Source organism: Myodes glareolus, chromosome 9 (genome assembly GCF_982192425.1).
Source record: "Myodes glareolus chromosome 9, mMyoGla1.1, whole genome shotgun sequence".
Classification (NCBI taxonomy): domain Eukaryota; kingdom Metazoa; phylum Chordata; class Mammalia; order Rodentia; family Cricetidae; genus Myodes; species Myodes glareolus.
The window spans coordinates 72,406,260-72,431,025 of record NC_142034.1 but is presented as its reverse complement, the minus strand read 5'-3'; the positions used below and the strand labels follow the sequence as shown (position 1 = coordinate 72,431,025).

At 42.5% G+C, this 24,766-nt stretch overlaps 1 protein-coding gene across 1 annotated transcript; it reads left to right on the top strand.

Annotated features, from left to right (window-relative positions):
* Positions 1 to 742: 742 nt before the first annotated feature.
* On the top strand, positions 743 to 23,211 carry Ppp2ca (protein phosphatase 2 catalytic subunit alpha). The gene is made up of 7 exons (XM_087910657.1): positions 743 to 1,060; positions 12,796 to 13,005; positions 17,242 to 17,415; positions 17,904 to 17,993; positions 18,791 to 18,952; positions 20,168 to 20,286; positions 21,716 to 23,211. Exons 1-7 carry the CDS (start codon positions 959 to 961, stop codon positions 21,786 to 21,788), a joined length of 930 nt encoding a protein of 309 aa, XP_087766783.1. The 5' UTR covers positions 743 to 958; the 3' UTR covers positions 21,789 to 23,211.
* Positions 23,212 to 24,766: the final 1,555 nt, after the last annotated feature.

Here is a 24,766-nt window from a genome sequence, read left to right as displayed (position 1 = left end):
GAAAAGTGCACACCGGAGCTGTGGAAGGCCACAGGAGAGGAAGTTAGCTAGGCTCGGGACATGGCCAGGATCGAAGGTCTGACCTCGGCCCCGCCGTCGAGCCGTGACAGGTGTCTGCTGGGGGTGTCAGGTGAGCAAGTGACACACCCCAAGCAGGTACACCTTCCTCCGCCTACGAATAACCTAATTACAGTAGCCTGCAACGCCCGGAGGTGGGGGAAGGTCAGTCCAGGCAGTCTGCTTTTAGGAGTCAGTTCTTGTCCTCAAAGACGTGGGACTCCCATGCGGTTCCCAGAGCTTCTGGCCTACGCGCCTTAAGATTGTGACTGTTGTTTCAGTGATCAGGCAGCCAAGGCCAAGACCACATCTGAGAGGTGTTTCCCGACTGCCTTCCCCCAAGACCAGGGCACAGACACAGCCCTCGCCTACCCGGACTGCTCATGCGCCGAGTCCGCGCAGGCGTCTTTCGGAGGCTGGAGCTCCCGGATTAGCCGGGTTCGCCGCTTCGAGCACTGTGCTTGCTCCAACTTCGTTTTTCCCTCCGCCCCCCCCCCCGCGCCGCCCTCCCCGCGGGAGGACCACGCCCCGAAATCGAAGGCACTTCCTCCGGCAACCAGCTCCGCTGCGCCTGCGCCGGGCCCCACGGTACGCCGCTTTGGATCCGGGCCCCGCTCCGACGCCCTCCCCGCGGCCCCCTGACGCCGGCGTGACGTCACCACGCCGGGCGGCCGCCATTACAGAAAGCCTGGTCCCGAGCTAGGGCGAGCGGAGGAGGAGGCACCGCGGCCGGCGGCCCAGTACTGCGGAGCGAAGCCAGCGGGCCGGCGCCAGCGCCTAGCAGCCGCCAGGGGCCGCAGGAAGCACCCCGGGGAGCGGCGGCGGCGTGTGCGTGTGGCCCGGGTGCGGGCGGCGGCGCGGGAGCAGCGCGGAGCGGCAGCCGGTTCGGGCGGGCGTCATCATGGACGAGAAGTTGTTCACCAAGGAGCTGGACCAGTGGATCGAGCAGCTGAACGAGTGCAAGCAGCTCTCCGAGTCCCAGGTCAAGAGCCTCTGCGAGAAGGTGAGCGGGGGTAGGCCCCAGGTGCGGCTCCTCAGGAGGCCGCGGGGACGGTGCAACATGGCGGCACGGAGGCCAGGCCCCCCGAACCTCGCACACCGTCGCCCGGCGCTGCCCGCGGGGACTCGCGAGCGACCCGGCGCCCCCCGCCTCCCGCGCGCTGATTGGACGGCGCCACCGCGGCCTAAGATGGCGCCGCGCGCTGGGCTCCGGGCTTCCGAGCTTCCGAGCTTCCCGGCCCGGCCGTGCCCAGCCCTGCCCAACGCCGAAGAACAGGGCGGCCGGGACCCTGCGTGGTCCGGCCAAGGACTGGCTCTGCTTTGGGCCCGGGAGCGGGACCTAGAGCTGCGGCGAGGTGGAGAAGAGGCATTGCGCTTGCAGCCGGGCTTGCTTTGCCTCTTGGAGCTGGCGATGCCACAGGGTCCCCCACAGGCGGGCTATGAGGCCAGTCCGTGCCCAGCGCCTGTGGAAAGGTCATCGCGTTCGGGTCGGCTTCCTCTGAGCCCTGTTTAAGTGTGCGTTTAACGATTCGAAAAAAAAAAAAAACCGCTAGCCCAATTTCTACGAAGGTCATAGTGGTAGTTACAAGGGAGGAGTATAAAGTTTTCATAGTTGGAAGAAATGGAGGATTTGGTGAGTCATACTATACGGAGAGCTTCGGGATTGGAAATCCAGTGGCATTTTAATTTATGATGTATATGCTGACTCAAATTGGGTAGTGTGAGATCCTCTGTTTAACGTACTTGGCATGATGCCATTTATGTTTAGCATGAGCAACACAGACTGGAAGAGAATCAAATATTGTGTCCTTTCTTGGTTGAAAGTTTCTTTCTTGTGTTTTGTGGCTACAAGTAGTGGTAGTAATCCCCGAGTTGACCTTCTGTGTTCAGGCAGGGTGCTGAGTCCTTCCACTCAGGGAAGTGGTAACTACGCTTTGTATCTCAGGTTAGCTCGTTCCATTGGTTTTTTTCCCCAAGAGTTGGGAGAGCTTTCGGTCATGTGATATTTTTCAGGTCTTATTAATGCAGTTTTCTAGTATAAAATGTTCATCTCCACTCCGTTTTGTGTTCGCTTTTCACGGTTACTTTAACATAATTTTAGTACAAAATTAAGGATTATGTTAGTAATTTGTGTTAGGAAGAATTTTTGGAGCACTGTATGCTCACTCCTTTGTGGTTTGATATAAAAAGGGTTTTGTGTTTGATGAATATTTCCTGATGACACAGTTTTTCAGAAACTGCTGAGAATAATTGGGGTTTAAGCCAGACGTGGATTTATCTACCTCACCCTGGCTGCCCTGGTACTGGTTATGTAGCCAGGGTAGCTTTGAACTTGTGGCAGTCCTTGTGTCTCCGCTTCCCAAGTGCTGGGATGGTTACATGTGTGTGCTACACCAAGCCCACTTAAATCTCCAATATTTTGATTTTCGTTTATCTCAAATCAAATGAGGTGATATTTTTAAGGTTTAGAAGATAAGTTTTGTTTGTTTTTCGAGACAGGGCTTATTTGTGTAGCCCTTAGCTGTCCTGGAACTTTAGATCAGGCTGGTCTTGAACTCACAGAGACCCACTTGCCTCTGCCCCCCGCCCTCAGTGCTGATATTTAATGCGGCACCACCACTTCCGGGCTAGAAATAAACATTTTAAAATTTACTTATTGTGCTCAAAAAACAAAACAAATAAATCTAATATGTATTGCCAGGTCCTGGTTTCTGGTTGCTGACTCTGAACATTTTGGTCAGCTAAATGTAGTCATTTGTATAGAAAGACCACTCATTAGACTGGAACACCACTACTTTTTGTTTCCCAACTAAATGGTTGTAACTAGTTTTCAGAAGTCCAGTTACTATATAATAGTTAAAACATGTTCTGAGGTCACTTCTAATCTAATGGGATTGTGTCCTAAACTAGCACTTGTATTTCTGAGTATCCAAGATTGCATGCTATTATGAAGAGAATCGGAAGACAATGAAGAATAAATTATACATATCCTCAAGAAACTTTAGTTTAGTTGGAAAGACTAGGATGGTAATATCAACTTCACAGTGGATCTCAACCTTCTTAATGCTACAACCCTTAAATGGAATTGTTCCTCATGTGTGACCCCCCCCAGCCATAAAATCATTTTTGTTGCTTCATAATTGTAATTTTGCTAGTTATGAATCGTATTGTAAATGTCCGATATGCAGGATGTCTGATACAGGACCGCTGTGAAAGGATCCTCAGCTCACAGGTCAAGAACTGCTGCTCTAGAGTCTGGGGAATTGTCTAGATCTGGTTGGCCTGTGAACATGGTTTAGGAGTACCTTCATTACTTAGATGAGAAGACACCGATTGTAGGTGGCACCATTCCCAGGTTGGGGGAGGGGAGGAGGTCCTCAATTGTGTAAGCATAGAGGAAGCTCCCTATGGTAGAGGTCCCCAGTAATCTAGGTTTGACCCCTTAGGACCTACATGGTAAAATACCTTACTCTGACCTGTACAAACAAATAAATGTAATATTAAAAGTGTGAGGATGTATTTATTGCTCCCTTTCCTTTTATGTGATGTGAGTACCTCCCCTCAAGCTCCTGCCACTGTGACGTCCCTACTGTGATGGACTGGAACTGAACCAAAATAACCTGTTTCCAAGCCAGACGTGGTGTGTCCCTTTAATCCCAGCACTCAGGAGGATCCCTGGTCTACAGAGTGAGTTCAAGGACAACAAGGGCTACACAGAGAAACCCTGTCTCAGGAAGGAAAAACAAAACTTTCTCCCCAAAGTTGTGTTTCTCAGGGTGTCTTTATAGCAGCAACAAGGAACTAAAGGAAGTATGGGCTGAGTAGGTTTGCTTTGGAGAGACTGTTAAAGACAGTAGATAGAGAGGTGGGGTGGGCGAGGGTAAAGCTTAATGGATCCAGTGTGTATTGCCTTTCACATCTTCATGAAACTCAGATGTGAGGCTAGCCGGCTTAGATCTTTTTCTCAATATGTACAGATTTTAGGGTTTTAATGTATGTGTGTCTTAGGTATGCTAATATGTGTGGAGGTGCCCATGGAGGCCAAAGAGGTGTTGGGTCCCTGGAGTCTGGTCATTTTGATCCACTGGACTTGGGTGCTGGGAGCCCAACTTCAGTCCCCTACAAGAGCAGCATGGACTCTTAACCACTGAGCTATCTCAGTAGTCTAAAGTTTTAATTTTAGAGCCACATAAAAATAATTCTTGCCAGGTAGTGGTGGCTGCATGCCTCTAATCCCAGCACTCAGGAACAGAGGCAAGCCTCCTCTACAGAGCCAGTTCCAGGACAGCTAGGGCTACACAAAGAAACCCTGTCTCGAAACACCTAAAATTAATAATAATAACACTTGAGAAGAGTGGTGGTGGCACATGCTTTTAAAATCCCAGCACTCAGGAGGCAGAAGTAAGTGGAGCTCTTTGCCTTTGAGGCCATCTTGGCCTACAGAGCTAGTTCCAAGAAAACCAATGATGCTACACAGAGAACCCCTGTCTTGTCAAACCAACAACAACAAAAAACTTGATTGGTGGTGCATGACTTTAATCCCAGCACTGAGGAAGCAGAGGCCAGCCAGAATTACAGGGTGGGACCTTATCTCCAAAAAAGGTGGGGGTGGAGGAGCTAAATGAAAATGACAGTTCTTGAACCTATTTCAAAGTTTCCTTGAAATAAATACTTTTGATGAATGTTATTGCCTAACTTGCTTGGTTTTGATTGTATTTCAACTTTTGTAATGATGTAAATCTCCCAGGCAATACTAAGATGTTTTAGACTGGGAAATGCATGTCTTGGTATACCTTGTACAAGTCCTAGTAAAACAGAACAGGTAATGTTTTATTGCCAATTCTATCTCTAGGTGAAAACTATGTTTGCTTTTGTTGTGTTTGCCTTCTAAATATTATTTGTTCATTTATTTTGTTTCATTTGCAAGATAACTGTTCCTGTGCCTAGATGGACCTCATACTCACCATCTTCCCACTTCAGTCTCCCAAATGTTAGGATTGCAGATATATACTGTAGATGCATGTGCTGCCATATCCAGCTTTAACAGAAAATTTGAAAATAAGCTACATTTTCTGTCAGTTTAGTAATGCTTGTTAAAGAACTACACCCATCAAAAATAACTATTGATGATCTCATAAGAAGGAATGATAGCCTCAAAGTCCTTCCCCCTTACGTGAAGATAAAACTAAAACTAAACCCCAATGGTCACTCCGATTAACCAGCTTGAGAACTCTCTTCTGTTACCTTGTCACGATAGCAGTGTTGCTTCAAAGCAGAAAGGATCCAGATGTGTATCATAACAGTGGGGAACATGATTGTTATGTTGCTGACACATTAAAAAGAAAGATGGGCTTCAAGTTCCTACCCAAGCTAAGCATACTGTGTGTTCAAGTATATATATGTACCTTGCTGTTTTAGGGAGTTTGGGGTGAGCGTGTGCAGTTTCATCTTAGGCACAGTTCCATCAACAGATTAAAAAAAAGTAAATACTATCTACTTGCTGTGTGTGGTCATGCATGCCTGTAATCCTAGCACTCTGGAAGCTGGTGCAGGAGGATGGCCAAGAACCAAAGGCAGGTGGACTTAGGTGAGTTTGAGGACAACCTAGACTCATAGTGAGCTGTAGGTCAGCCAGGATTATACAGTGAGGCCCTGTCTCAAAAAATGAGTAAGCCCAGCACTTGGGAAACAGGCAGGCGGATCTCTGAGTTTGAGGCTAGCCAGAGCTATATTAGAAAGATTCTGTCCCAGATAAATAAGTAAATAAAGTATCAGTTTGCTTTTGAACTAACAATAATAAAATGGCCTTTTATTATATGACTTAAGGGGCCTTGGGGTCGGATGCCAGTTTTGGCTTTGTGCTTTCAAGACTTCCAAATACGTAAAGACGTTAATGTTCTTAGTTTCTTCCCCCAAAGGAGTTCTTGACCTAGGCATGCGGTTGTCCATTTCTTTGCGAGCATTATAGATGTAATAGTCTTATGGTGTCATTTAGTTTAACGTTTGCTGCACGAGTGTGGAAAAGGGAAACTGCTTCTTACTAATTTATTTGCTAAGCTGAGCTTTTTTTTAACCAATATTACCGTTTTTTCTTTAAGATTTATGTGTATGGGTGCTTTGCCTGTGTATATGTATGTGCACTGTGTGCGTGCCTGGTGCTCTTGGAGGTCCGAATTATGGGTAGTTGTAAGCCATCAAGTGGGTTCTGGAATGAAACCAGGTCCTTTGCAAGAGCAGCAGGTGTTCTAAACTGCTGAGCCATCTCCCCTGCCCCCCCCAAGATTAAATTCCTAGATGAAGTACTATATTTCTAGGTTTTATTTAAAAGGCTGTTTGGCTGTCTCCATAGCAGTAGTTAAACTATTAAGAATGAACAGGTGGGAGAGGCATTTTGGAATGTTTTTCTTTCACTTTGGTGTGGTCACTGTTGTTGTAGATAGAAAGCAGAGGCTCAGCAAAGTTGAGTGGCTGGTGAGGGTGGCTGAGGGGTTGTATGGGTTGCGACTTCTAATTCCAGTATTCCTATCTTGCTTCCAGACCCTTGTTGAGGTGTTAATAATGAAGGTGCATGTAAGTTGGGCCATCCTGAATTGTGGACTCAGTGATTCCATAAATTGAAGGCATTGTGTTCTTTCTGCTGCAAAGCTCCATTCCTCAGATAGTGTTGTCCCACCTCTCTTTGAAACAGTAATTCTTCCATTTGCATGTGGCTAACTTTATTTGTCCCTCAGATAAGACTGGTAAGATGAAAACCATGGTCATTATTTTGTCAAGTAGTATAAATCTCACGAGGAGAGACTTAAGTTGTAAAATGTTCTATAAAGGTAGATGGCCTCTGTTGCATGTTGCAGTTGGCACTCAGAATGCTGTTCTTTTCATCTCCAAAGCCTCCGCACACCTGTAAGCGTTTGTTCCATGTGCTCCCAGAACAGGGTGGGTGGTATTGCAGCTTGGGTTAACTGAATGAGAAGGTGTAGTTATGCTCACATGCTGGTTCCTCGGTCCTCCCTGTCCTCTGCCAAAGGCCCATAATCTCTGTTCAAATATTGATTATAAAGGTGAATCTCATATAGTATCAACAGTGTTGGGCCCTGGAAACCAGGCCTGGTAGTGCCGAGAATCCCAGCTATTCAGAGGTTGAGGCAGGAGGATTTCATGCTCAAAAACAGCCACTTAGTTTTGAGACCCTGTCTGAAAGTAAATGAAGAGAAAGCTTGAGATGTAGTTGAGCCACACAGCGTCTGTCTGGCATGTGCAAAGCCCAGCCACAGAAAGAGGCTTTTATTCCCACCCTGTAGGAATAACTGGGACAGATTCTTTTCGTTGTAACCAGTATTTTCCCTTTTTCATTGTAAGTCAAGTTTGTCATAGTTAACTGAAGTATCCTTTTTAATGTGGAGAAAATAAACACTGAATTTTGAGTTGTCTTCTGAGGGCGCTAAAGGGACCAGCACTTTGCTCCTACTGTGGCTATTTCCATTTTTTTCTTTAAAAATTAAAAAAATTCATCTTTGGAAAAGTTCTCTCATTCCTGAGCTATATCTGAGCTGACCTAGGTTTAGGAGAGGGGAATATTTTCTTGGTGGTGTCAGTTTTAAAATAGCTTTCTTTCTTCATAGGAGTAGGGGGTAGGCTTAAGAGGGAGAACTCTCTAATTGCCAGTTTGAAGGTGAGAGGTGACTGTTGAACATTCTGGGATTAGCTGTTTCATTTTTTCACAGTACAGTGGCTTTACCTATTTATAAATTGGAGTTGCATATTGAGTGGATGAACACAGCAGAGGGCATATTTCTGAGTCCTCTTTATTTGTGACTGCATGACCAGCTAGTTGCTTGATCCTCCATTCTCTCTCCCTCCTGCTTCAGTCTTTTTAAGTGTAGATAATATTTCTGAGTGCATATTTTTGTTTTCAAGTTACTGTTTATCTCACACATGATAATTCTTGTATTGGGGTTGAGCAAAAGGCTGCAAACTTTGGTTCTAGACTGCTTGTTTATCTGGGTAAGGGCAAGTGTGGAGTTGAGTTTGCAACGGCTCCAGACTTGGCTGTGCTGTTGGTAGGCTTGTGCTTCTGCTTTGGATTCCGCTGACCAGTCCTTATTAGGCCTTCACTGTTCAACTTTATCTTGATGGCATATCTCCGCACAGATTTAGTTTGATTTTTTTTTTCTTCTTCTCTAATTAATAGCAAAGTTTTAGCTGGGCAGTGGTGGTGCATGCCTTCGAGGCCAGCCTGGTCTACAGAACAAGTTCCAGGACAACCAAATCTACACAGAGAAACCCTGCCTTGAAAAACAAAAGAAAAAAAAAAAAGAAAGCCAACACTAACTTCTTTACATAAGATGGTTGATGGTTAGTGTCTCCTTCCAGAGACTACTCAGGGCAGAATTTGTGAAATACAGGATTGTTTCTGTAGTAAAACACATCATTAATCATCCAGTAAACTGCATCATATTTCCCTCATTAAAGACCTTAAGGCTCTACTTTTGCCACACAGTGGTGGCGCACACCTTTAATCCCAGCACTTGGTAGGCAGAGACTATGAGTTTGAGGCCAGCCTATAGAGTGAGTTCAAGGACAGCCAGGAATACACAGAGATCTGTCTCAAAAAAACAAAAGATTCTACTCTTGACCTATTACAGGAATTCCTTGGAGTACTTTTTTGTTTAATTTAATTTTTTTATTTATTTATTGTATGGGGGCATTAGAAGGTGGTCTTACTGTATGGTCCAGCCTGTCCTAGAATTCAAGATCTTGCTATTTGTGCCTCCTGAGTGCTAGATTTACAGGCATATTTCCCCCACATCCTCCTAAGAGTGTATTATTGTTTTGAAGGAAAACACTATAAACATACACCTTTAAGAAAACATCTCTAGGAGCTGAAGAAATGATAGCTCAGTGGCTTAAGAGCATTGGCTGCTCTTCCATAGGACCCTGGTTCGATTCCCAGCATCCACATGGCAGCTCACAGCTGTCTGTACTTCATTTCTTGGGGAGCTGGCACCCTCACACAGGTGCATGAAGTCGAAACATAAAATGCACATTAATTTTTTTTTTTTGAAGAAATCTTAAAAACTTTTTTTTTAAGTGCCTCTGATTCTAACACAGTAAGCTAAGGGCTCAGGATCTCTAAGTTAGAGGCCATCTAAGCCATGTGAGGCCAAGATGTAGGCCAACCTAGGCCATAAAATGAAGTCAAGGCCTGCATGCGGTGTTAGGGAAGCCCAGTGTCAAAAGTCAAGTGGTGGCGCTGTAGATGAGTGGCAGAGCCCTTGGCTGAGAAGGAAAGAAGGCTTCTACTTTCATCGTGATTTATTTAAATAGAGCAAAATGAGCAGTAGGTGACTGAGCCAGTTTTGGAAACAAGGAGTTTGTTTTGGCGCCCATGAAGTATCGTGGTTCTTGTTGTGTGATTCAGTGATTGTTTTTTGTTTATTTGTTTTTGTCTTGTTTTGTGTTTTGTTTTTGAAGCAGGGTTACTCTTTATAGCCCCTAGCTGTCCTGGAACTTAGATCCACCTGCGCCTTCCTCCCAACTGCTAAGATTAAAGGCCTGTGCCATCAGCCAGGTTTGAGACCATCTTAGCATGTTATCTAGGACTCGAACTTTCTGGAACAGTATCAGGAATTTAACTAATCGAGTAGCCAAGGACAACCTTTTAACTTCCCATGCTCCTGCCTCTACTTCCAAAATGCCAGGCATTTGCAACCACGTACAGCTTCTACTTTTTTTTTTTTTTAATGATGGGGAAAACAATGTTTAAACTTAGCCAACTGAGTTCCACAGAAATTGCAGTCTGCCCACCTGGGCGTCATCACATGATCAGGAGGCAACCAAACCTAGCCCCCCCCCCCCTCCGTGGGACTATGTGGGGTTTTGCCTCCTTGGGGTCTTTTGAGTTTGGTGTTTATTTGGGCCTTGACATCTCCAGTGAGTACAAGTGTGGTGTCTGTCTTCTGTTTTGTTTTTGTTTTTGTTTGTTTGTTTTGTTTTTTGTTTGTTTATTGATTCTGTGCTTAAAAAGAGCCTGGTGATTGCCTGCTGTACAAACCTGCTTCTGTGGAGGCATTCTGAGGGTGTTTGACAACCTGTAAAGCTGTGGCTTCTTGGACTGCTGGAAGTTAGGGGAAGGTGAATGACAGACATGCTCATGGACATCTCAGCACTGCCTTTTTGGTTTTCAAAGCCATGGATTTGACTTTAGAGATGACAGGAATAATTTCTGTGAGTTCTGTGTCATTTTGATGAGTAGCTTGATACATAAGTTCATAAAAGGATTTTGACACAGTTGGGTTCTTATGCTTCTAAGTCAGGAGGATCTCATATCAGATACTTAATTGCAGTTGATAACAGTAGCAAAATTATAAAGTAGCAATGCAGTGATTTTATGGTTGGGGGTCATAACATGAATTGTGTTAGAGGGTTACTGTTCTACTAAAGTGTTTAACTTTAATGGATGGGTGGCTTTTTCTACAGTGTAAGTTAACTAGAAATGACAGTACTATGTACCTCTAAGGAAGTGATAAATAAGTAATTGAACCTTCCTTGCTTCCTTTTCTTTCCTTTTTCCTGTCCTGTTCGGTCCTGTCCGGTCCTGTCCGGTCCAGTCCGTTTTTTTGAGACAGGGTTTCTGTGTTAACAGCTCTGGCTGTCATGGAACTTGCTTTGTAGACCAAGTTGATCCCAAATTTACAAATACCCAACTGCCACCGCTACTGCCCAACTGGATTTTTCTTATTATCTTCCTTGAACAATTCTGCCATGGATGAGTTACAAAACCTAGTTCACATAATCCTGCTTTCATTTCATCTTATTTGATCACTCAGGAGGCAGAGACAGGTGGATCTCTGGGTTCCAGGACAGCCAAGGCTATAGGGTGAAACCCTGTCTGGGGACAAGTGGGGTGGAGAAGAAAGTAGAGTCTGTCTGTGGGTCTCTTACATCAGGCTAGCGATGAAATTGTGAGATGCCCGAGTCCAAACATACTGAGTGTTAGTAGTGTGCTAATGACCTCCCCTCAAAGATTGCACTCTTCCCAGAATTTCCACATTGTTTAGATTGCATTTTAACTTCCACATTTCCTGATCATAAGATCTTGTTTAATAGAAGGGCCCCATTTCTTTTTTAAACTGAAAATATTCTTCTAAACTTGGTGAGTGTCTGGAAATAGGCTCCCCCAAGCCGTTGGAGAATAGAAAGTAGTGATTCTATGGTCGGTTGTACTTGGGTAGCATTGGTAGGTGTGAAGAGGAAAGTAAATGTTACTGACTTGGGCTCTTTTTTCCAAAGATTACAACCAAATTTGGGGAAGAAAGAAGAGATCCGTGTTTCAAATGTGTAGCCTTAAATTGTGGTAATGTTGGTTGTCACCAGTTGGCTCATTAGCAACATTGTTCTCTATTTGTGTGTTGGGGGAGGATTCTTTTGAGAGAGGATAGATACCTGTAATTGTCCAGACTGACATTGAACTCGTGGCAAGCCTCCTGCCTTGGCCCTGAATGCCGGGATTGCTGGGTAGCAAAATTTCAGTATGGGCATTTGATCATGTGTCTTCATTTAAAGTGGTCTCCCCTTCCTGATGATACGTGGGATAGTCTACTTTGTTCATTTAGTGTTTTCTTTTCCCCCTTGCTTGCTTACAGCCTTTCTCCTTTGCCATGGAAATGACCTATTTTGTACACCAGTGTCCAGTGACTAGCACAATGCAGAGTCATTCAGATGGTTTAGCAGATAATTGTCTTCCAGTATATGTTTTTAGCATATGTGGATGTCTGGCTGAATGATGGCTTCTAAAAGCAGCCTAAAAAGCATGTATGCTATATTGGGTATTCTAATTGTAAAACAAGAACTTTATATTGTTATAAAGAAATAGAATGAAATGAGAGAGAAATTTAAATGTCTTAAACTCCAAAAAAAAAAAAAGTCAAGACCAAGAAACCTCAGCCTGAGGAGACATTAGTGCTCTTTTTTTTTTCTTCTTCCAAATTTACTTATTTACCTGCATGTATGTCTGTACCACTTCCATATTGGGCCCTCAGAGGCCAGAAGAGGTTTGGATTACCTGGAACTGGAATTGCAAATAGGTACAAGCTACTGTGTGGGTGCCGGGAATTGAACTTGAATCCTCTGAAAGAGCAGCCAGTGCTCTTAACTGCTGAGCCATCTCTCTTCAGCCCACCTCCTGGTCGTTTTCATCTTGTGTGGGTGATACTAATGTCTTTAGTCTCTAATGAGATGGAAATTTGATAGCCTTTACAAACTGAGAGTGATGATTGAATATCATCTTGGTACATGTTCTCTAAACATCTCCCTCAAGGTAGCCAAAGGAAAAACTAACCATATCTTGTCTTATAAATATAGCCAATGGGCTAGTAAGGTGACTAAGTCTCTTGCCAGTAGACCTGAGGACATTGATTTAATCACTAGGACACACATGGGTGGAATGAGAACTTGCACACAAAATATATAAAATAGATTTGGGGGTGGGAGGTCAAGACAGGGTTTCTCTATGTAACAGTCTTGGCTGGCCTACTGAGTGCTGGGATTTAAGGTGTGCGCCTCCACCAACCGGTACAATAAAATGCAAGTTTTAAAATTAAAAATTTTAATGTCTATCTTGGGTTGCAAATGCCTGTGGTTTCATATTTTGCCAGTTTCGCCCTTTGCATTAATAAAAACAAAGCATCTATTTTGATGCTGTTTAATGCTGAATGTATTGCTTTATTTTTTTCTTTGTAGGCTAAAGAAATCCTGACAAAGGAATCCAACGTACAAGAGGTTCGGTGTCCGGTCACTGTGTGTGGAGATGTACATGGGCAATTTCATGACCTCATGGAACTCTTTAGAATTGGTGGTAAATCACCAGATACAAATTACTTGTTTATGGGAGACTATGTGGACAGAGGATATTACTCAGTTGAAACAGTTACACTGCTTGTAGCTCTTAAGGTAATTTTACTTTTTCTGTTTGGGCCTTTTGAACTGAGTGAAAGCCCTCTGGAATGTTCTTTTCCTACCATGACTTGTTATCTTCATCTGAATGTTAAATTTTAGAACAAACTTCCACGCCTAATTAAGAATGCAAATAATGTGGATGTCAAACTTAATCATCCTGTCTTCATTTGGAGCCAGAAGGTGGTTCAGAACACAGTGCCATGGGATACCTTGAGGTCTTTTGTTGGTTTGTTTGTTTTTAGACAGAATCTCACTACATAGTTCTAACTGTCATGGAACTCACTATGTAGACCAGACTGGCCTCAAACCCAAAGAGTTTGTAGTCTACCCCTGTCTCCCAAGTGCTGTGACTGGCAAACTAATCAAGTAGAAGTTTTAGTTTAGTACATTGACAATGGAAATAATAACGACTGCATTAAGTATTAGGAGAGTTTGAACATCTATGTTTGGTTATTTACTTCATTTGACAGTCCTGTGAAAATCTGATGAAGGAAGAATTGAGAGAAAAAGATCAAATTTATAAAGTGAAGATTTTGTTGTCTTTAATATTAGAAAAGAGATTTGATCTTAGTGTACAAGACTGAGCAAATGCCTAAACAATAGTTTATTCCCTTGGAGTAATAACAATTAAACATGAGACATGAGTGCTGTAGTGTCAGCTCTGGTGAGGCTCAGGTAAAAGTCTTAAGAGTTGAGGCCAGTCTGGCTTATATAATAAGACCTTTTCTGAGGGGGGGGAGGAATAATAATAATAATTAAAAGAAGCAAATTGGACTAGAGAGATGGCTCAGAGAGTTAGAGCAGCACTGGAAGCTCTTACAGACCTGGTACCTTCCTTGCCAGCAGTCCATTGTATGCTTAATAAGTAAATAAATCTTTTTAAAAAAAATAAAAGAAACAAATTTTAGAGTCCTTGTCATTTGTAGCTCTGAAATGTAGAGATGAAGAATCAATGCTGAAACACATTGGCATTGATTTAGAGTCGAATGCTGCCTCTGCCCTAGGAAGTTGTTTGACTTTACCTTACAGGGGGAAAGTTTACCGCTCTTCCTAGGCAACAGATTCGTTTTTTATTGCAGAATATTCTGAACAAGAAGTTTGCTGTCACCGATTTTTCTTACGTAGAGAAGTAGTGAGAGTTAGTCAGAGCTAACTAATGGTGATCATTTACAATGCTGAGAGTACTGAGTGTTTAGAGTAGACGGGGGCACTTTGTGCAGTGTCTACATAAGGAAGAAGCTGGTAGCCCAGGATCATGTGGAAGGGCTTGGCTGCCTTGAAGAATCCGTGTACCACTGGGATTGACACTGCTTTAATCCCAGTACTACTATGGAGACCGAGGCAAACTGAACTCTGAGTTCAAGGGTAGCCTTGTCTAACACATAAAGCTCCCACCAGCAAAGGCTCCATCCCTGTCTTCAAAAAACAAACAACAGCAAGAAAATTTATGTACTAAGGACTAGACTGCATTGTGTACTCCTAAATGTCAAGGCACAAATCTTAATTCCCTGAACCTCAGAGTGTGACTGCACTTGGTGCTAGCCCCTTACATGAATAGTTAAATAAAATGAGATCATATGGGTAGTTCTATAAAAAGAGATTAGGGGGCTAAGGAGATAGCGCAGTTGGAAGACCTGAGTTCAATTCCCAAAACCCACTTTTTTAAGTGCCAAGCATGGAGACATCCCAACCCTGAAGAAGTAGAGACAAAAGAGTCCCTGAGGTTCACTGGCCAGCTAGCCTAACTGAGCTCCCGGACAATGAGATGCTGTCTCCAAGGGGGCAGATGACCATTTGTAAGAATAGCGCGCGAGGTTGTCCTCTGCCTCCAGGTGTATATGAACATAGGGAAGAAGATGAGACCACATGGAGAAAACTGCTGTCTGAATCAAGAGATGACTTTAACTTTAAGAGACCCCAGCTCTGCTGACACCTTGAGGAAGGGTACCTCTGTAGTGTATGGACTCGCTGTGAAACTCATGAAACTATGGGGAAGGTGGCCCTTTTTTAAATGCTGTCTGAACAAATGCATCAGAACAGATTGTTGGCCTAAATTAATAGCAGGGGCTATAAATTTAAGAAGAAAAAAAAGTCTGCTCTTGATTAGGCTCAGATTTCTCAGCTGTGTTCATAGAATGATAATCCAGGGCTGGGGATGCAGCCAAGTTTCTAGAGTGCTTGGTTAGCATGCAGACCCCCAGCACAGTATTATAAGTGTGATAATATAGACGTGTAATTCTAGCAATTAGGAAATGGAGGCAGGAGGAACAGTTCAGAGATGCTGCAAAGAAGAAACATTTGTTCAAATTATTATTTTCTTGGTGCTTCTGGTTGAACTCAGCCTCCTGCATGCTAGCACAGGTTCACCCCTGAGCTGTAGCCTCGCTTCAAATTTAAAACATTTTTACAGTTACTTGTTAATTTTATTTTACTGTGTGGAGTACATACATGCCATCAAGCATGTATGGAAGTCAATTCCCCTTTCACCTATGGGTCCTAGAGAGCAAATTAGTAGGTAACAGATAAAATGTAGCCATAATTTATTTTGTGGCATAACTAATTAGGGCCAGTGAGATGGCTGAGTAAAGACAGTTGCCACAGAACCTAATGTCTTGAATTTGATAATTGGAACCCACATGGGCAGAATAAAATGACATGTACACATGCACTTAAAAAAATGAATGTAATTTAAAATTAGGCTTGATGGCAGACACCTTTACTCTCAGTCATTGCGCTAGCCCACACGTACCTTTTTTTAAAGGCCTGTTAATAATAAGAAGGGGTTTTTGTGGTTGTTTGTGGGGGTTGTTTGGGCATTTATTTTACAGGTGACAGGGTGTCCAGCCAAGACTGCCCTGCAGTTGTTTACAGTCATCTTAGTGTTGGGGTTATAAGCTTGTACAGCCATGTCAAGACAGATTTCTTTCTTTCTGTTTTGTTGTTGTTTCATTTTTGTTTTTTGAAGCAGGGTTTCTCTGTACCCTCTCTGACTGTCTTAGAACTTGCTTTGTAGCCCAGGCTGGCAAAGTCACAGATCCACCTGCTTCTTCCTCCTGATGGTCTGGATTACAGATGTGCGTCAACACCACCCAGCTAAGACAAATTTCTTGAGACAGGATCATACTATACCTTGAATAAGCCTCAAATTCTTCATCCATCTGCATGGATGCCTAACCTTAGATAGATAATCTAATTTTAAATGGGCAAAGTACTTAAACAACTACTTCAGCCTAGAAGATAGATGGTCAGTAAGGACATGGTTAGTTAACATTGTAAGTAATTAGGGAAATCTACATTGAAGTCACATATACCAACTAATTTGTGTCTTTTTACTAATACAGTGACTACAGTAAAAATCATAGATGAATATGTCAGGAAATTAGACACCTCATCCATTCCTGTGAAGAATGTGAAATGGTCTGGCCACTTTAAAGAATTTTGATAAAGTTGGATATAAACCAGTCATCCACTTCACTCTAGGAATATGTTCAAGAGAAATAAAAGCATATGAACAAATGAGTTCAGTAACTAATAGCTGGGGAGGCTGGAGCAAGTACAGAAACCATGGCAAATGGCCACCCTGGGAAGGTATGCGTCCCCGTCCACGCTGCAGCATGGTGACTCCAGGGTGGTTCTCCAAGGGATATGCAGCACGAGAAGCTGTATTCTGTTGGTTTTCACTTAATTTAAATGTCTAGAAAAGGCATTGTCAAAAGACATCAGTGGTTGTCAGGAGCTGGGGGAGGGATTGCAGATAGGCATGAGATCTTTGTAAGGAATGCAAGGCTCTAAAATTCGGTTGTGGTGATTGTTGCTTAACTGTAAATTTAGTCAAGGTCATAGAAAAACCTTTCACACAAGATGGTACAGGGGGTGTGGTTTTAATTGAGTTGATATTGATAAATACTTTTTTTAAAAAAATGTTTTATGATCACCAAATGTGGTAGTGCACACTTTTAATCCCAGCACTTGGGAGACAGAGGCAGGCTGATCTCCGAGTTCGAGGCCAACCTGATCTACAGAACGAGTTCCAGAGAAACCCTGTCTCAAAAAAACAAACAAAAAGTTTATATAATGTGTGATTTCAGTCCATCGAAATGTAGAAATGTGGGGTGTTTTTTTTTTCCTTCAAAATTGGAACTCTGGGTTTCCCTATAGAAAGTTTTATGAAATATCAGTTGGTTTGTTTTGTTTTGGAAAAGAGCTAGCTGTCTGTCTGTTTCACTGTAGGTTCGTTACCGTGAGCGTATCACCATACTCCGAGGGAATCATGAGAGCAGACAGATCACACAGGTTTATGGTTTCTACGATGAGTGTTTAAGGAAATACGGAAATGCAAATGTTTGGAAATACTTCACAGACCTTTTTGACTACCTTCCTCTCACTGCCTTGGTGGATGGGCAGGTGCGTGCACCTTAAACTCTCTGCTGTTTTCATTTTTTTCAGTTACTGCTTTCTTAGTGTTGTTTTTTCTATGTATCAGGTACTGAACTGTACAGAATGGGACCCTGGGGGTGGAAAATGTAACTCATTCAGCTTTGGGGGCTGTTTGTAGAGGAGTCTAGGAGACATAAAAGAGGTGTTTGCTAGTAGATGTGTACTTACAAACTTGGATGAAACTTCTGAGTATGAAGGTGACTACCAGTAGGGTAAGGTTAGAGGGACTTTTTGTTGAAGAAGCCTCAGCGATGGCAATTGGTAAAGAAGAAGAATGGATGCTTAGTGCTTGGGGCTTGGACAGAACAATGGCCAACTCTTGAGAGTCAAGCCTCATTGAAACGGAGAGGGCCTAGAAACTGATGTGACCAAATGGTGGAGGCTCCTACCTGAACTGTGCCCCAAATAGCTTAATTTCTCTAGGTGTAGTTACCATTTGTAATCCATCTTTTTAGATCTTCTGTCTACATGGCGGTCTGTCACCGTCCATAGACACACTGGATCACATCCGAGCACTTGATCGCCTACAAGAAGTTCCTCATGAGGTATGACTTCTCTTTGATAAATTCTTCTCAGAAACCATAGGAAAAGGGAAAATTGTTTAACTGTAGCTTAATTCATTGTGTGTCCACTCAAATTGTAAATGAAGTGACACATGAGCCCTCTTAGCATTGCTCAGAAGAAATGTAGAAACCTCTGCTGTCGCTCTTAGCCCATGCTGCCTAACAGTGAAAGTGCACTGGCTTACTGGGAGAATTATCTGTATTTTGTCAATCATATTTTAATAAAACGCTGATTGGCCAGGCAGGCAGTATAGGCAGAAAAGCCAGACAGGAAATAGAGGTGGAGCAAAGAGACTGGGAGTATTCTAGGAAGCTCCCTCTGCCAGTTCTGCCCAGACCACCGGAGAGGAAAGATGTAAGCTGCCCCACTGGAAAAGGTACTGAGCCATGTGCTAACGTAGATAAGGATAATGGGGTAACATAAGTTATAAGAGCTAATAAGTAGCCTGACCTAATGGGCCAATCAGCTTTATAATCTTATGGAGTCTTGTGTGTGTTTTTCTTTGTTGCTTGCCGGTTGTGGGGTACTGGGAGGGACAGATACCCCAACAAGCCGGCCCCATCATGTTACACTACTGATGGAGCGCACCTGTAGGTCTGCACTGGGCCTTGTTAGAAGCGCTTCTCATTTCAGAGAGAGCTTAACTGCAAAGGTCATGCCTCGCTAGCAGACACCACTCAAAAGTGATTTGCACTTGGAGTGCGGCTTCTGGTGAATTATCAAATCAAGAATTTCCACTATGGTAAGAGTCAGTTTATAACTTGTACCTGCTTCTTAGGGTCCAATGTGTGACTTGCTGTGGTCAGATCCAGACGACCGTGGCGGCTGGGGGATATCTCCTCGAGGAGCTGGTTATACCTTTGGCCAAGATATATCTGAGACATTTAATCATGCCAATGGCCTCACGTTGGTGTCCAGAGCTCACCAGCTGGTAATGGAGGTATGTTCTTTTCTTTGAAACTTGTCAGACTTAACTTTTTAATGACTGAAGGAAAGGAGCTTGATATTGGGGCTGTTAGTGGGACAGTGCTGTATTCCCATAGAGTCTACCACTGGAGCTGACCCCTTTTCCGTAGGTGTGCAGTCAAATGAAAGTCAGGTTTATGATGATAGTGGTATATATATTTAATGGATCTTTAGGTTTTGTTTGTTTGTTTTTGTTTTTGTTTTTTTTTTAAAGGTGGGGTTTCTCTGTAGCTTTGGAGCCTGTCCTGGTATTTGATCTGCTTGCTCTGTGTAGCCCAGGCTGGCCTTGAACTCAAAGAGATCCGTCTGCCTCTGCCTCCTGAGTACTGGGATGAAAGGTGAGCACCACCACTACCTGGTGTATCTTCAGATTCTTAATGACTTGGAGGGACTTGGGATCTAATGATGAGAGGGTTCAGACGTAGAGATAGAGAAGGGTATAATAAAGTGCAGTTGTGTTTGTTTATACATATTCAGTATGTCTGTGTGTAGGAAAGGGAAGGAACTTCAAAGCATTGATGTAGTCCTTTGGATGCCTGGACTGTAGGTGATAGGAAAGAAGTCTCCTCTAGTGGGTTCTTAACTTGAAACATGGGTTACCACAATTTCTCCTCTAAAGTGTTGTCAGGACTAATCCTGAGATAAGTATGGCTGCACACGCTTGCAACCTTGTTAGTTAGGCTGAAACAGGATTGCCTTGTGATCCAGACCAGCCTGGGCTGCACAATGAGGCCCTGTCTCAAATAAGTTCATTTTAAAATTATGTTTAAGGTCATGTAAATGAAAGAAAGATTTATAGAAACATACTATATAAGAAGCAGATTAATATTTGGTGATGGATAATATTTAAAATGGCTTTGTTTGCTTGTTTATTTATTTGGTTTCTTGGAATATGATCTCTCTGTTACATAGTTGTAGTTGTCCTAGAACTCACTATGTAAATCAGGCTGGCCTCAAATTCACAGATCCACCGACCTCTGTCTCCTGGGATTAAAGTATATGCCACCATGTTTGGCTGGCTTTTAAATGCTAAAAAACAAACTATTTTTTTCATTTTAGCCATAACAAATAAGTTCGTGTACATTTTACAGGTTTTTTAATAATACAAAAAATTAACCATTTTTGAGAGAAACTGTCATTTTTCTGTCTTAATAGAGTTTTTTTTTTTTTCCCTGCCTCTTTTTTACAGGGATATAACTGGTGCCATGACCGGAATGTAGTAACAATTTTCAGTGCTCCAAACTATTGCTATCGTTGCGGTAACCAAGCTGCAATCATGGAACTTGACGACACTCTTAAGTATTCTTTGTAAGTATTTACCCGAGCTGCAGCTGCTTGTTCTCTTACAGATTGACTTTACAGATTGGGAATGAACCTACACGTAACAGAAATTAGTTTCTCTTATTTGGAGCCCAGATTGAATTGATTTATTAGGTCTTCAATTTCTTGTTGTTGTTGTTGTTGTTGTTGTTGAAAACAGGGTCTTACTATTTATCTCTGTTTTCACTGGAACTCACACTATATAGACCAGACTAGCCTTGAACTCATAGATATCCACCTGCCTCTGGCTCCCAAGTACTGGTACTAAAGGCCGTTGCCACTAAGTTCAGTGGTCTTCAATTTCTAAACTCATGTTTTTATTATGGATCAGATCAATATGTTAGACATTTAAATGATCTTATTAGAAGGGGCCCCATTATATGAAAATGTAGTATCTAGGACTGAAGTACAGTTACAACACAGGTTCAAAGCTCTAATCTTAGTACTTGGAGACTGAGGCGCAGGAGGTTTGAGAGGTTAAGGACATCCTTGACTTCTTTGCTGTTACTCTAACCAAAACCAACATGGAGTTAGGGGGAACAGTTGTTCAGGCTACAGTTCCAAGTTCTAGTCCACTGTTGAAGGCAAGAATGCAACACAGCTACTCAAATAACATCCACAGTCAAGAGTAGAGAGCTAGGTGTAGTGACATATACCTTAATTCCAACAGAGGCAGGAGGATCTCTGTGGATTTGAGGCTAACCTAGTCTATATAGAGTTTCAGAGCCAGCACTGTATCAAGAAACCTTGACTCAAACAAAGCAAAAAAGTAGAGATACATGTGTGGGTCCTTACTTATGCTCAGTTAGCTCTCTTCATTCATTCTTGAAGAATTGAGGGCCCCGTGTCTAGAGAATGGTAATGGCCACAGTGGGCTTGGTGTTCCTACATCAGTTATCAAGATAGTCTTCCACAAACATGCCCACAGCCTGACCTAATTTAGACAAGTCCGCAGTTAAAACTGTCCCCAGGTGATGGCTCTTGTATTAGGTTGACAGCTAAAACCGACTATGCACGTCCCCTACCCCTTAAAAATAAACCAACAACTTGAGCTGAGGTCTTGCTATGTAACCCTGACTTTCCTGGAACTCAGTTCATTGGCCTCTGCCTCTTGAGTGCTGGAATTAAAAGTTGGGTTCTTTTTTTTTTTTTTTTTTTTTTTTTTTTTTTTTTTTTTTTTTTTTTTTTTTTTTTTGTATTTATAACCCAAGCTGGTCTAGAACTGTGATCCCCTTGCCTCAGTTTCCCAAGTGCTGGTTTTAGAGCGGTGCCCAACTTTGAAGTTGGGTTTTAACCTGTTAAAATGTGCTGAAATTGGATAAGAAATAAACCATAACATTTGAAAATTTGAAGGTTTTAATAAAATACATGGATGTATTCTTAGAATAGAAACAGTGAACCTTATTTTGTTTTTCAGCTTGCAGTTTGATCCAGCACCTCGTAGAGGCGAGCCACATGTCACTCGTCGTACCCCAGACTACTTCCTGTAATGGAAATTTAAACTTGTACAGTATTGCCATGAACCGTATATTGACCTAATGGAAATGGGAAGAGCAACAGTAACTTCAAAGTGTCAGAAAATAGTTAACATTCAAAAAACTTGTTTTCACACGGACCAAAAGATGTGCCATATAAAAATACAAAGCCTCTTGTCATCAACAGCCGTGACCACTTTAGAATGAACCAGTTCATTGCATGCTGACGCGACATTGTTGGTCAAGAATCCAGTTTCTGGCATAGCGCTATTTGTAGTTACTTTTGCTTTCTTGAGAGACTGCAGAAATAGGATGTAAACATTAACACCCGTGAGTCCAGTTGACTTCCACTTAGCTGTAGCTTACTCAGCATGACTGTAGATGAGGATAGCAAACAATCATTGGAGCTTAATGAACATTTTTAAATAAGTACCAAGGCCTCCCCTCTTGTTTTGTTTCTTTTCAGGGATACCATTTAATTTAATTGTATGATTTGTCTGCACTCGGTTTATTCCCTTCTCCAATCTCAGCCCCACGTTGTTCTTTGTTATTGTCAGAAACCCTGGTGAGTTGTTTTGGATAGAACTGTTTCCCCTCCTGTAAGATGACGTCACTGCACAGTCACCGCAGTGTTTTCATAATAAACTTGAGAACGGAGAGAGTCAGCTTTGGATTGTATCAGTGGGCACGACTGGTGCTGTTTATTACACAAGATAAATCAATTGATCAATTTCGGAATTTGTAGAATTCCGGGTAAAGAAAAATAAAGATCAAGGCCACTGTGTAACCTCTCTGGCAACTCCTTGGCGTTCTTCAGAAGAACTTGGGGACTTGTTTGTCTGACATTGCAGTTTGTCTTGTTGCTGGCCTGCGCTTGTGAAAGGAATCTGCTGCTTCAGTAGGACTTGATTGTTAAAACATAGAACTCAAGAGTTTGTTTTTAGGATTTTACTTAAAATGGCATGTTTTCAGGTAGAACTTAACAAACTAAATGATGTGTCTAATTAGTGTAGTTTCTGGTTATAAATATATTGTTATGTATATTTCATAACTCTTTAAAATGATTGACAGAATGGTAAGTTCTTAACAAACATTTGTACATTTCTTGTCAAGTCGTGATCTAGAGTTAAATTTGTCTCAGATAAGCTGTTAGAGCCTTAGCCTGTGTTAAGTTCCTTAAGTGGTAAATCAGTGAAGCCAAGTAGGAGCCAACTTTTGGGTTAGGATTTGTGTTTGGTCCCAGACCCGAGAGTGGTACCTGAGTGCCATGCTCAGCAAGTTTGCCCTTATATTCTTTGACTTGGCATAGAAAACGAAGAGTTCTTCTGCGGGGACTGAATATTTGCTATTCTAAGCTGCCTGGGCAGACATCAGGATGCGTAATCATTGCTGTGTGAGTGTGGTAAATAAATGCTTCCTTGCTTTGTGCTGTGTTGAATTTGGAACCAACAGTGAAGTTACAACACTGCCCTGCATAAACAAACCGGTTTATGAGTTAATTGTCCAAATCAAAAGGCCCTTGGTTTTTCTAGGTTATCTTTTCTGAGAAAAAAACACATTCTCCAGCCTGTTATTTTTGCTAGTTTGTCTTTTCTTCCTAGCCAAACAAATAACATCTATGTACAGTACTTTCTTTCTCAAAAAAAGAAAGAATAAAAACAAGGTTGGAGTGTGGGGCGAGCAGGGGAACAGGGTCTTACTGTGTGGTCATGAGTGACTTGGAACTTGTTATATAGACCTAACTGTCCTGGAACTCATGGGTGATCCTGCCTCCGCATGCCACTGTGCCCAACTTATGTACTTCTGATCTGACAATAAAGTGGCATGAACACCAAGTGGCTCCTGAGGAACCTGACAGTGATAGAGTGGGCTCTACTGGAGTCGGGGTCCTGTAGTTGACAAGTGTCGTCTACATACAAATTCTCAGAATGGGGCTTGTGGCAAAGATGGGTTGATCTTCAAACCACTGTGAGTTGGAACAAATTATTAGGCTTCCCATCTAAACTTAAAGATGTTAATACTTCAATCTGACTGTAAAATTAATAAAATGTGTGAGCTTCATAATTTTTTCTAAAAATCTAATTAGAGTTGGATGGAAATCGCTAAAGAGAATTTCTTAATGGGTACTATAATGAGATTGCCGTAATTTTTTAAGCTTCTTGATTAAGAGCAAAAAAATTGTCAAAATGAGTGTTATGAAGGAGTCTGGAGAGCTGCTTAGCGGTTAATCAGTTCCCAACTGCTGTAACTTTAGCGCCAGGAGCTCGTTTCTCTCTCATGGCCTCCACAACATCAGGTGCACACATGGGTGCGTACCTGCAGGCAGAGTGCTTATGTACATAAAATAAAACAAGGGTTTTTTTTTAAGAAATATTAATTATGGCTACAGCTATAGTGTGTTGGTAGAGCGGTTGCCTAGCATGTACTGTGTCTTGGGTTCCAGCTCTAAAAGCACACATCTTACCCCAGCCTTTTGGAGGCAGATGATGGATCTCTGCTTAAGAATCTGAGTACTCCGGACAGAAGTTTGTTTACCTCAGAGCTGGTGAGACAATAAAGGCAGGCACTTAACACCAAACCTGGAGGCTGAAACTCCACTCTGGCATGCACGTGGTGGAAGGAGAGAAGCAACTCCTGCAAGTTGTCCTCTGACCTCCGTACACAAAAGCAGTGATGTATATACCCATATACACAGATGTTTAAAAAAGAATTGGGGGCTAGAGAGACGGATCCATGGTTAAGAGCTAGCTAGTGCTACTCTTGAAGAGGAACCATGCCCTCATCTGAAGCTTCACGGTTGCCCCCTAACTCTAGCTCCAGGGGATTCAGTGCCTCTGGCCACTGTGGACATTAGCATTCATGTGCACATAACATACACACACATCATTTTTAAGATAAATGCATTTTTTAATTAAAAAGTTTGAGATTGAATTTATAAATGTCATTGTTGGGTTTGAATATTTTAAGAAATATGCATATTTTTATTTTAAAAC